At 32.7% G+C, this 13,474-nt stretch overlaps 2 protein-coding genes across 2 annotated transcripts; both read left to right on the forward strand.

Annotated features, from left to right (window-relative positions):
• The first annotated feature begins 6,422 nt into the window (after positions 1-6,422).
• On the forward strand, positions 6,423-7,774 carry LOC149531224 (polcalcin Jun o 2-like). The gene has a single exon (XM_089809571.1). It carries the CDS (start codon positions 6,730-6,732, stop codon positions 7,366-7,368), a length of 639 nt encoding a protein of 212 aa, XP_089665697.1. The 5' UTR covers positions 6,423-6,729; the 3' UTR covers positions 7,369-7,774.
• A 4,070-nt stretch (positions 7,775-11,844) lies between these two features.
• LOC149531225 (polcalcin Jun o 2-like) lies at positions 11,845-13,253 on the forward strand. The gene has a single exon (XM_089809572.1). It carries the CDS (start codon positions 12,171-12,173, stop codon positions 12,813-12,815), a length of 645 nt encoding a protein of 214 aa, XP_089665698.1. The 5' UTR covers positions 11,845-12,170; the 3' UTR covers positions 12,816-13,253.
• The last annotated feature ends 221 nt before the right edge of the window (positions 13,254-13,474 follow it).

Here is a 13,474-nt window from a genome sequence, read left to right on the forward strand (position 1 = left end):
ATATTTCAACATTTATAATTCTACAATGAGAAAAACAAAGGTGTCTTATAAGATTCATTGTTCAAATTTTTAATTTTGGACAACAAGGAATTCACCAATGGAGGAAGAGATTCATATGAACAAAATTTGAGATAGCATAATTAATGTGAAGATGGAAAAAAAGGACACAAGTCAACCAATTTAGTTGAATAGTTTTCTTAATGGGAAAATTGCATATCAATTTAATTTATCTTTAGTTTTTCCCCTCTTCCACATTACATTTTATTTTAGTTGTCTAATATATTTCAAAAATGTCATAATAAAGACCTACAAAATTCTCACTTGTAGAATACTTGTAAATTTAAACAATATCAACCATCTTAGATAAACTTACACTCTTCTTTTTTTATAGATGTATTCCTTGCACCTCCTTTAGATACAAGTGCTAGTTATAATTACAATACATATGCTATAACTTAAATAGCTACAAGAGCCTTTCCCTTATAACACCGAAATCAAGGTTTTGTTTCAAAGTTGAAGATCATTGATAAAAAGTCAACTTCACCTTATTATTGTGATATTGCTACAAGAATTGAATCTCTACTCTTTTTATATTCAAACTCATTGGCACATATTTCATGAGTATGGTTCACAAGAACTCGCTTAATGAGAATGAATAGATCACTTAACATTCATTGCATCTAGATAACAAACAAGGGTTGCACTTGTCCAGCTCGAGTCCTTGCCTAATGCGGGGGATAGAAAAAGGTTAGGAAGGGGATAGGAAAATGATAGGGAAAAGCTTGATAACATTGCAAGGCATAAAAAAGATTGACAATATTTCTTCTAGATAAATCGATTGCAAATAGATGTACCAAAGATATAGTACAGAGTAGATATGCCAAAGATATAGTACCAAGATGTAAGATTATTTGATTTTTTTAAAAATGTCGATTGAAATTCGAAGTGAAATTTTGATGGACGTCAATAACATAATTTTAGATTGTTCAAAATGAAGCAAGTGACAAAACATGCCTTTGTTGAATTTAAGGAAATTTCAAGGAAAGTCTGTAAAATAAATGCAAACAAATCTGACTAGATAGCCAATGAATTAACAAGTTTTAAAAAACTAGAGTTGAACTCTAAATATAATACTTAATAATTTGAAAACAATTAGATGCTTCATTAATAATGTGAAACTCAAATTTCTTATTTTATCCTAAATGCACACTACATTATCCCATTTTCTTTTCCCTTTAAAAAAGTAGGCAGAAAATTCAACGAATGTTAGAAAAGTTAAAACATCGCAACTTGGAAGATCATTCACACAGTTTATTTGGAGTATTCCACAACATATGATGGCATTTCATCCATATCCCGCGTGCCTTGACAATGCATCCACATTTTATGTTTCCATGTTGTGTTCTCTATCGCCCCCTTGTCTCTATTTCTAACTACTATGGTTAACTTACATTTGGTATTACTCTTCATAGTTATAGTCTCATTTGGGAAAAGCAACCTGATTAAGATAAAGCATGATTCTTCTACCTCAAAAAATATAAATCCATGAAGGCAATGGATGCCATTGATACATTTTAAAGATATTTTGTTTAAAGTCTCCAAGCACCCAATTCCACTCTTTTGGAGCCCACACTAGCCATTTATCTATGGGTTTATTTTTATTCTTATGGTATATTCTAGCATTATTGTTTCTAGGGTTTACTAGAAATTTAATGATTCTAGGGGTTACTCTTCTATTTAGTGCAAGTTATCTTTCTTCTATGGGATAATTAATGTTTTATTTAAGTACTTAAATATATTTTTTACACAACTAAATGTATAAGGTTCATTACAAAAGTGATGTAATTTGTTTAAGGTTTGTCTAGTTGAGTAAGCCATGTTGTTTACAATGCTAGCCTTGTTCATTGTAAGAACTATGTATTGGACTATAGAACTATTTTTACTTAAATCCATGTTGTAGAAAAATCTCCTGAGTTGGGGTGAAAGGAGGAAAAGGAACATCCCCATTATCGAAGACTATTTTGCAACAGTCATCTACGACTATACTTCATGTGATCCTCTATATGGTTGATAGAAAGGAGTCTTCTAGTTATCCACTGATTTATCAATTCAGTAAAAGAATGCTTCCACATGAAACTAGTGTCCATCAAGAAAAACAATTTCCTTAAAGACTACACTATATACTTCTTTTTGTTTTCTTAGCTTCACTTGTTGAATTCTATTTTTCTCCTACCATTTTTCTCCCCTATCTTTTGCAACCTATCAAAAACTAAACATAGTTTATCAATTTGTAGAATAACGAAATAAAATAAAATTGATTGCAAACTAAATGGAAAACCTAATATTTTTAAAGTTGGATTCACCTCTTTCTTTTCTATATGCATCTCTTCAAAAGAAATTGCACTGTTACTGTAAATAATTTACAATAATAATAAATCTTGTGTACATTGACTTTAGCAAGACAAGTTGGCAAAGAGATAATCAATATCAAAGGCATAAATAGAGTAATTTCTTATTAAACCTCAAACTATGTTCCAAGATTGATAAGCATCTTAAGATACAAAAATTGTCACTCAGTGGTATTTTTGGTTTGTGTAGGCCAACTGAAATTATGGAATTGTAAATGCATTCATCTAGGTTCTAATTTTGTAAAATATATAGCAATAGAAACACGCCCAATTGGAAAATCTATTTTTGAGGAAGAATTAGGGTAGCTTGTTTTAGTAATTTTAATGACAAGAGAGGGAGATTGGTAGTAAGTTTTCAATTAAGGGTCAAGGGTTAAAAAGAGTTATTCATCTAGATATGTTATTTTCAGTTGCAAAGGAAGGAAAATCTTCTTTTCAAATAAATAACTTGGATATCTTTATATCCATATGTTAAATTTAAGTCCTTTCAACATAATCTAATACTAGTTACACCGAAGGCATCCCTATACTGAAGTTCCCAAACTTCAGAATTCCATCCATGGCCTATATTTACTCACAGCCAGTGCAAGACGATTGAAATAACATCCATCGTAAGATTAGTTTAATTTTTTTTAAAACATTTATTTGTTTCACTATGTTTTCATCATCCGTCCACTTGGCATTAATGATGAATGTTGGGTCAGTTGATTTCCACCCGTCTTGATTCTTCATCGCTATCCCAGTACTTTCTTTCTTCCCGTCTCTTATTATTGTTTTATTAGTTAATTGTTTTCTTATATTTAATACAACTAATTTTCAATTAAAATGACGTAGATGTGTTATTTTATTGGTTAGTTGTTTTTTATATTTAATACAACAAATTTTCAGTTTAAATGACGTGTTGGTAATGAAATTTATTCACGTACCAAAAAAAAACTTATAAAAGATAATTTTTATATAAGTACTGCAGAGTAAAGAATTTCTTAACTTATTTTGGATTTAATTTTCTTTTATTTCATATTTTAATATATATTTAAATCGAGTTTTTAGTTTTCAATTTTAATTTTTATATTGTCCATTTAATAAATGTAAAAAGAAAAAAAGGTTTCACAATATTTTCATATTTGTTTGGAAAAAAATTCATTTCTATGTAGAAAAGTTATTATTATTTATATAAAAGAAATACTTTTATATTTAAAAACTATTTTTACATTTAAGTCAAATACAAAGTATAATATCTTATAAATATATGAGAAATTATAAAATTAGTTTAAAAATAATTGATTTGACAATAGGTTGTATAATATCAATTTTTTAAAACTATTATTGTATATAATTATTGTTTCAAAATAATTTAAATCATTTTATACTAGTCGCTAATGTCACATAGGGTTACAATTAGGTTAACACTTTGAGCTATGAATTTGTTTTGGATTACAGTTTAATAGTTGAGTTATGATAGGGTTAGAACTACGGTTGGGATTAGGATTAGAATTCTCAATAAATTTTAGTGTTACAATTATAGTTAGAGTAAGGGGTTATATCATAGTTAGTATTATGATTAGAGTTACAATTTTTATTAGGATTAGTCTTAAGGTAAGGATTGAGGTTACAATTACGAATATGATTAGTTTTATCATACATTAAAAAAAATTAGATTTAGAGTTTGGGTTATAATCTTGTTTTGTGTTAGATTTTAGTGTTTGGGTTAGGATTAGAGTTAAGATTAGGAAAATGTTACAATTATGGTTAGTATAAGAGATTACAACATACATATTATCATGGATTAGGATTAGGGGTAAGGTTAGAATTAGAGTTGGACTTTGGAACACATTTAATTTTATGGTTAAGCATAGGGTTATGGTTAGGATAATGGTTTAGGTTTATGTAATAATTAAGGTTAGGGTTGCGTTTATAATCTAGGTTATGATCTTTTCCATAATTGACCTTCAAAATTTATTTGGTGTACCCATTGCACACTAAGGTGCGATTGCTAGTTAAATATATGACATGGAATTAATGAGAAGAGGTATGGAATGCCATGCCTTATTCTCTGTATAGAACTCCCTCCAATTGCCACACCCTACCACTGTTGCCACTAGTTGCTACGATTTTTTTTTTTTTTTTGGCAATTTCCATTCAGAAAATTTGAAAGATCACCGAGGGATGCACAGGTAACATGTCTGCCACTGCTTTCCATAATGTGCAAAGACTATTTTTATGCAGAATTTTGTGGGCAGGAAAAAGAGAAGGCATTCGAGAAAAAGGTTGTAAGAAACACACAGTGAATGAAGTCTTGAACATAAAGATACACAAAAACAAGTAGAAGATTCATGAAAATTAGCGTAAATTCCCAAATTTCAAGGGCAACTCACATTGAATTCGAATACAAATTTCTAAAGTTCATTAAAAAATGTTCACATTCTTAATTTCAGTTTCTACATAGTTATACAGTTAAATATGCCAAGTTTTAAGCTCACACCATGCAAGGGAAAGCCAAATTATAGATCAAGCTTTATTTATTGGTAGGAATAGAGTAGAGGAGAGAGGAGGGAAGATAAATTGGAAGTAAACCCCACAAAAAAAACCCAATATCACAAAACACTCTCCTCTACCAAAAAAGCTCTACAATGTAAACAATTGGACAATTTTGAATGGAAGGGTTACATACCGATTTGATTTTTGTATCTAGGAAGCTCATGGTCCTCCTTTGGATTCAAAGGGCTCTACAAATACTGATGATCAAAGATTGACTTAGAGTGCATAAAATCTGAACGGAAAACTATATTTATTTTTAAATTGGAAACACAAATTTGTAACAATTACATGCTAATGCCACGTCTATTACTCTAACTGAGTCTCCTCACCTCTTGCCACTATGTCCTACCATTACCACCACTTGTCACAAAATTTTCATTGAATTCTCTCTGAAGAAAATCGAAAAAATCCTTGGGAAAAATCAAACTCCTAGCAGCACAAAATTTAGTTTAATAAATGGTAATTTGTTAACCTTAGTATATGGCACATATTTTTCAATCTGCAAAGAGTCTGACATAAGAACTTATGCAAAACAAAGCATTGAAAACTTTAATCTCTTGATAAGTAGGAAATTTCCATAGCAAGTCTAATTGTGATATTGCTATCAAGATTTAGCTGTGTGATTTTGAATCAAACTCATTGACCCATGTTTCATGAGTAGTGATTCAACATGAATCCATCTCTCATGAGAATAAATGGAACACTTAGCACTCATTGGATCTAGGTGATGCTCATAGGGGTGAAGCACCAGGACTTCTTGGGAGGTCACCCATCCCAGTACTACTCCAGCCTGAGCGCGCTTAACTACAGAGTTTCCTCCATGGTTAAATCCAAAGCTTGCAACCCCATTTGCAAAACCTTCACCAAGTGTTGTGCCTTATGAACCATTCATTAAAAAGCCCCTTCTAGTGCTTCACCCCTGTGAGCATCACCTAGATCCAATGAGTGCTAAGTGTTCCATTTATTCTCATGAGAAACGGATTCGTGTTGAATCACTACTCATGAAACATGGGTCAATGAATTTGACTCAAAATCACACAGCGAAAACCTGATAGCAATATCACAACTTTAATCTTGTGCCTAGACCAATAAAACAACATAACTCCCTCTATTCCTTTTTTTAAAAAACTGACATGTATTAGATAAGACTCCACGTTTCATTCCACATGGTGATTCATTAGCTAATCATGTGTGCTTCACCTCCCGAATCAACAAATCCCAAGTGCGAAACTTCCAGGAAGTCGGATATCTCATAGCTTAGAGAGAGTCGGTAAACTAAACTTAATTTTGGACACACTTGGCATATTCTAGGAAAACGGCGTCTGCTTATTCAACGGCAAAGAGACGCTTCTATTACACACCTTTTCTGCTGTCCTCCCTCGGTTTCAACAAATCTTTTATTCGCTTTTTATATTTCACAGCTGGACGGTGCGCCACTTGCAAAGAGTAATCAGATCCTTTCAAATAATTTCACGCGCTAATCTGCAGCCCCGTCTCTATAAAGCTTCAGATCCTCTACTCTTACTTTGCACTACAAATTTGTTAAGATTCTTCAATTTACAACATCTTCCAAACCTTGAGTAACCAGAAAGATCTTGCTCTGTCAGAAAAAGCGAAGAATTGCATAGCTGCAAACCCTAGTTCCGGAAATATTTCCCCCCCGCTTTTTTTTCCGGCTTTACAGAGCTGCAAACTCTAATTCCAGAAATATCTATCCTGAAATCCCTTTTCCTTGCGAGACAAAATTCAAAGCAATAGTTTTGCTGTTTGCCGATCGATCATAATGGGATTCCCCTGGTTTTCTAACCGCAAAAATGTACCGAGTGAATCTCCCCCACGGCAATCGGAGAGCTTTGGCATTTTCTCCTCCAAATCTCGGTCGCAAAAATGTTCGTCGCCTAAGAAAATCTCAGGCCGTAAAGGAGCTCGAAATTCGAGCAAGGGGGATTGTATCGTGAAGATTTCTTGTCCATTGCCGAGCGGCGAAGAGCTTCAGAATGTGTTCAACAAATTTGACGCCAACGGTGACGGCAAAATATCTCCGTCCGAGCTCGGCAACGTCATACGGTCGCTGGGGTACGATGCGACGGAGAATGAGGTGCAGAGGATGATGGTAGAGGCTGACTCGGACGGAGATGGCTACGTGGACTTGTCCGAATTCGTTGCGCTCAATACACGTGGCGTTGACAGCGCTGCGCTCCTGCGGGATCTTAAAGATGCTTTCAACATGTTCGACATGGACGGCAATGGATCCATCTCTGCAGATGAACTGCACAGAGTTTTAAGGAGGCTGGGAGAGACTTCCAGCTTGGACGAGTGTTATCACATGATTCAAGGGGTGGATGCTGACGGGGACGGCCAGGTCAGCTTCGACGAATTCTTCACAATGATGTCGAGTCCCGTTGCAGTGCATGACAACTAACTCTGATCTCCGTTTGTTGACGGACTGTTGGTTGAAATTTACTCAGAGAAAATATCAAGCGAATTGGTAAATATCTTTGTTTGCTGTCCAAATGAGAGCAGTGTTCATTCCCTGCTCGGCACACGCCGTGCGAGAATTCCACCCAATTAAGAAGGACCGATGTTTGGTCGCACGTTCGAATCTCAAAAAGAGAGTTCAGTTTTCACAGAAATATATTCTCCCTCCAGATTTGTACTGTTGTTTCCAGGTCCAATTGTCAATACGTAATTTGATCCCTAATGCCACAAACAGAATAGACTAGGAAGGCTGCTCACCCAACCATGTATTGCCAAGTTTGGCAAAGCTTTTCAGCCCATCTATTGACAAATTTCCATACAATAAATTTCACTATATTTAAATATATAAATGGTACATTCTAGATGTATAAATAATTGAAATTAATAAGGTACAAATGTAATGTCATTGTGTTAAGTGTTAATTTTAATTGTATTATGAATTCAAACTAAGGTACTTAGGTACTTACTTTACTAGTTCAATGAATGTCAAGTGTCCCATTTTCATAAGAGATAGGTTCTTGTGACTTACTATTCATGAAATACTTGTGACTTACTACTCGTGAAACATGGGTCAATGAGTTTGACTAAAAAGCTACATAGTTGAATTCTCACAACAATATCATACTTTGTCTTGATGTGAAAAATATATTTTACTTATCACTTCATATTTTACTTATCACTTCATTAAATAAGAATTAGTTGACGTAAATTGTTTGATTTCATTAGACATTAGTTGGCATTGATTCTTTAGTACGATTACACTTGATCAAATCTTGAGATACCTCTTGAAGGCTTTAATCGATGCATTATCATACTAATTTGACACATACTTTGATATGTTCAGACCACTAGAATGCATAGTAGGACTCAAAGCTATACATATATTTTGTGAAAATTTTGCATTGCTAACAAATTACACTACATGTTATTAAAAAAACATTATTTAAGTATAGATACGTTGTTACTCTACTTGCACGACTTATATTTACATAAACTATTGATCAGATTTTATCATTATTGGGTTCATATCCTTCTCTTGAACTTATTGTCTTACATGATTATTTCATGTATATTATATTACAAGCATAATAATCCAGTGTAGGCATTCAAGTGCATTTCTATATAATCAAATATGTTTATCATGTTATCTATATTATATGCTATTCTATATCCAAGTAGAGTTCTTCTACATTAATCAAAGTTTTACCCATATAGTCAATTTTTTTTATTTTTTTAAAATCATGTGCAAAGAATTTTCAAACCATGCCCTAATTTTACTATTTTTAATGAGATTTTACTTAAAAGAAATTTAGAATTATATTCATTTTTTACTGAAGTGCTAGTAAAAAGCTATTAATTTAACGGGGGAAATTTTATGTGCATTATTTATCGTTATATAAGAATGATATGTTAATTTATATTTAAATATATATCATTTGATTGTTAGAAAGATATTTAAATATATGTTGATTATTTAATTTACTTGTGCATGTATTTAACTAGTAGTTTGCATGCACATTAAAATGTAGGAAAAAAACATTGATGAAAATTACATAGCCATACATTTTTTCCTTATGTTTTGGTCTACTTTTATTAGTATCACAAATATGATGATAAATGTGTTAAATTGATATTTATCATAAGAATTTATCTTAAGAAAACCATATATCTTCATCTTATTATCTTGTATTTCAAACTAATTATTAGTTTCATTGTTCGTAGGCAAGAGCTTATAACACAATGGTAAATTGTGAGCCTCACATTGAAGAGGTCTTAAATTCAAATCTACTCGAAATTAACACATAATAATAATAATAATAATAAATCTTAACAATAATAATAAATAATCTCGACTTCAACCGATCACCTATCAAAACAAAAAAGGAAATAATTTCATTGTTTGTAACAATGATATATAAGTGTTGACATGACCTTGGCTACTTTTGTAACTAGATATGAACCTTAAAGTTTTAAAATTACTCTCATCATGCCTTCCATATTAACCATGTTGGTTTGAAATGATGTATGGTTATGTTATTTTGTGTACTTGGTTGTTATATATAAGGATAAGAATTCACTCATATTAGATAGTGTCAAAATATATGAAAACATCCAAGTCAAACCATCTCCAAGGAGAAAATTGTGACATTTTAAAGGTCAATTCCACTTTTCTTAATTCTCTTCAAGTATTGTTGGTAAAGTTTTAGAATATACAGAGGAAACAACTATCACAAATGTAGTTTTAAAAAATTGGACTACCTAAAAATGGTGTTTATGTTTCAAATTTTAGAATGATAGAGGTAATGAAATATAGAATTATGAATTCAATTTATGATTATAATATTTAAAAAATAATAATTAGATTTTTTTTACAAATTTAAAATAATTGTTTCTTTTCTTAGATTGAGGTTGATAAGAAATTGCATGAAAAGAGAAAATTCTTTGCACATAGATAACTATAAAATATAGTGAATGAAAAAATAATAACTATTTTTTAAATAACTTTTTATAAATTCAAACTCATTTAAAATGCCATAGTTTTCATGGAACATCAAATTTTATCTATTTTTTATTATTTAAAATATATATCTTGTTGAAAATATCTTCTTCTAAGGTTGATGATATTTTTTTAAATAAAAATGCTAGTGATGGGTATGCAACATCAAGTCCTTGTTTTTGTACGACTGGTCATGATCTAAATAGTAGTTCATGTAAGGAGAAAAAATATTTTTGAGTAGATTTTAAAGGATGCATGCATGGGATAGCCAATTTTCCTTTAAAATGTGAGTAATCAAACCATAATAACTCTTTTTATTATTATTAAAATGTTATATGTCATTTAGATCATTTAGGCTTAGTGAAGTCCTTTATCTTTGCATGTGTCATCCCATTTCTCTCTCTTTCTTCTTCTCTATCTTCATTTGCTATGAGTATAACTTGCCTCATGCTCCCACTAAAGTAGGGGCTGAATGTACCATCATAAAAATGGAGTCACTTTTATTTGAGACCTTTTATCCATCTTTAGTGTGGTATGGTACATTAAGACCTCCCTCTTGCATTTATTTACTTAAAGAAATATCCTTTCTTCCTCCAACCTTTCTTAAGGTAAGTTATGTTGCAAACATTCTCCATGCATAGATTTCCATTTATTCCCCTAACCAAATAAATCACACTTTAAATATATTTCTGACCATTTCCCTTGCATACATCACCTTTTCCTCCATTCCCACAATGTTTCTTAGATCTAGAGCCCATTTTTTAGGCCCATTACCTCAAGAATTTCTTTAGAGCATGGACCTAAAAAATATCTTCTAAGAGAGACGAACCACTCATTCTAAAAGTATAGGACCGATTCACCTTCTATTTCTAACTACAATATGAACATGTTGTACCATTTAATTTATAGAAGTACCAATGTGAAATTTTTCTCTAAACTAGGGACAAACAATATGCCTATGGAACAAAATTGTCTTATAGGTTACTTTGTTCTTGTAAATTGAAGCCAAACATTTTTTTTTTGAAATTCTTGGAATGTAGCCTTCTTTGATCGGTGGAAGACATATAAATTATCAATGTTTGGTTTGCTTCATAATTTCATTATGTAGGTTGTCATGTTTTTCCCTAAACTTAACTTAAAATATAAACAATTCTAGCATGACCATTAGTTGCTTGCAAAGGGATCACATGATTAATTATTTTTAAGAAGGACATTAATAGACATCTAAGAGTCTAAGTATACATACATACATAGGCACACACATATAGATAATATATACACATACATATATATAAATATATAGGTGCTCACGCCTGCACATACACAAATATAGTTATGTTTTATAATGTTGAATACTTAATGTGTCTTAATAGTTTTACAATGACTCATTTTCTATTATTTCATGCACATTTTTAAAAACTTCTATTAATATTTTGACGCAACTTTTTTCAAAATCTTTTTACTTTTAACTGGAAATTAGTAAAAATAATAATAATTTGATTTCACTTTTTAAACATAACATAGGTAATCAATAATATAATAACAAAAAAACCAAAAAATACTTCCTACTAATAAAAAACTTTTTTAAAAAAAGGAAAAAAAATCTTTAAAAAAATTCTTGCAATACCTATTGATGGTTCATGCTACAATGCACTAGTTTCTTTTCAAATAGAATTAGATCTTGTTGAAAAGATCTATAGTCATTTCTCGCTTCTACATCAATCTCGATAAGTGAACCGTAAAAGAAGAGTTCGAGTTTGCTGTAGAGACGTTTCTATTTTGTAATTTCCTATCGTCTACAATCTCTTGTACTTATTCAACTGTCCTACCTAATTCTTACGCATTACAAGCCAACAACAGCAAAGAAACACTTCTCCTCACTCGTTTTCCACGATTCGCTTTTTAATTCTGGCATTTGGATGCTTCTCCACTTGCAAGGATTGATCAGATTCTTTCAAATGATTTCACGCGCTAATCCCACAACGCTCTCTCTATAAATCTTCAGATCGTCCAATCTTATGATGCACTACTGCGGTAGATTCTCCAATCTACAAGTTCTTGCGGCCGTTGAGTAATGAGTTGTAGATGAAGAATCGAATCGACTGTGTCTTTTCCTTTCTCGCTTTAGAATTCTGTAAACCCTAGTTACAGAAATTTTCAGCGGCAAACCCTAGCTCCACAAATTTTAATTGTCAAATCCCTTTTCCTTGCTTCAAAGCATTGATTTTTTATTCTCAGGAACAATCATAATGAGATTCCCCTGGTTTTCCAATTGCACAAATGTGCCGATCGAATCTCCCCGACGGAAATCTCAAGGCATTAGCATTACCATTTTCTTCTCCAAATTTCGGCCACGAAAATCTTCGTCGCCTAGGAAAATGTCTGGCCGTAAAGAAGGGCGAAACTCGAGTAGCAGGGATTCTATCGTGAAGATTCCTTGCCCTTTGCCGAGCCCCGAAGAGCTGCAAAACGTGTTCAATAAATTTGACGCCGACGGTGACGGCAAAATATCTCCGTCGGAGCTCTGCCACGTCATTCGGTCGCTGGGGAACGATGCGACAGAGGATGAGGTGAAAATGATGATGGCAGAGGCTGACTCGGACGGAGATGGCTACGTGGACTTGTCTGAATTTGTTGCCCTCAATACACGTGGCGTAGACAGCGCTGCGAGCCTGCGGGATCTTAAAGATGCTTTCAAAATGTTCGACATGGACGGCAATGGATCCATCTCTGCAGATGAACTGCACAGAGTCTTAATGAGGCTGGGAGAGACTTCCAGCCTGGACGAGTGTTATCAGATGATACGAGGGGTTGATGCTGACGGGGACGGCGAGGTCAACTTCGACGAATTCTACACAATGATGTCAAGTCCCATTGCAGTGCAAGGCAATTAACTCCAATCTCCGTTTGTTGACGGACTATTGTGTTTGAAATTTACCGAGGGAAAATATGAAGCAAATATCTCTGTTTGTGTCCAAATGAGAGCAGTTTCAAAATTGTTTGGGCATACAGGGGAATTCCAGGCGCGATGAAAAGGAAACTTCCAAGAAAGGGGTGAGATAAAATCCGTACTTGAGGAACCAAATTGTGCCTGGTCCCAGGTTCGAATCTCAAAGCTTTCCGATAAAAACTAAATAGAAGTTCTTTTCTTCCAGAGAAAAAGAGCCCCAGATGTGTACAAAACGCTACAAACAGAACAGACGATGGAGGTTGTTCATAAATGCACATTTCGCATTTCGAAATGTGTCCCCTTGCTAACTGTATGCATCACCACTATAAGTGTTACTCTCTACGTGCCAATTCACGTATCATAATGTGTGTTTTTAGTAGTATTTATTTGCATTTTTTTATAGAAGTTTTTAATAGGAATGTGACAGTCTAACAAGAACGGATAGCCAATGTTCACATCAGTGTAATAAGGATCTTAACAAAGACTTTTACTTCTCGCATATTGAAGCACTAGTCTATAGGCTATCTCCAACTAACTACTAAAGACTAGGAGGTATTTTTGCATTTTTTAATAGAAGTTTTTAACACGAATGTGGCAGTCTAA

The sequence above is a fragment of the Cupressus sempervirens genome, chromosome 11 (assembly GCF_028749045.1).
Source record: "Cupressus sempervirens isolate cs-2001-9-10 chromosome 11, ASM2874904v1, whole genome shotgun sequence".
In the NCBI taxonomy this organism is placed as follows: Eukaryota; Viridiplantae; Streptophyta; class Pinopsida; order Cupressales; family Cupressaceae; genus Cupressus; species Cupressus sempervirens.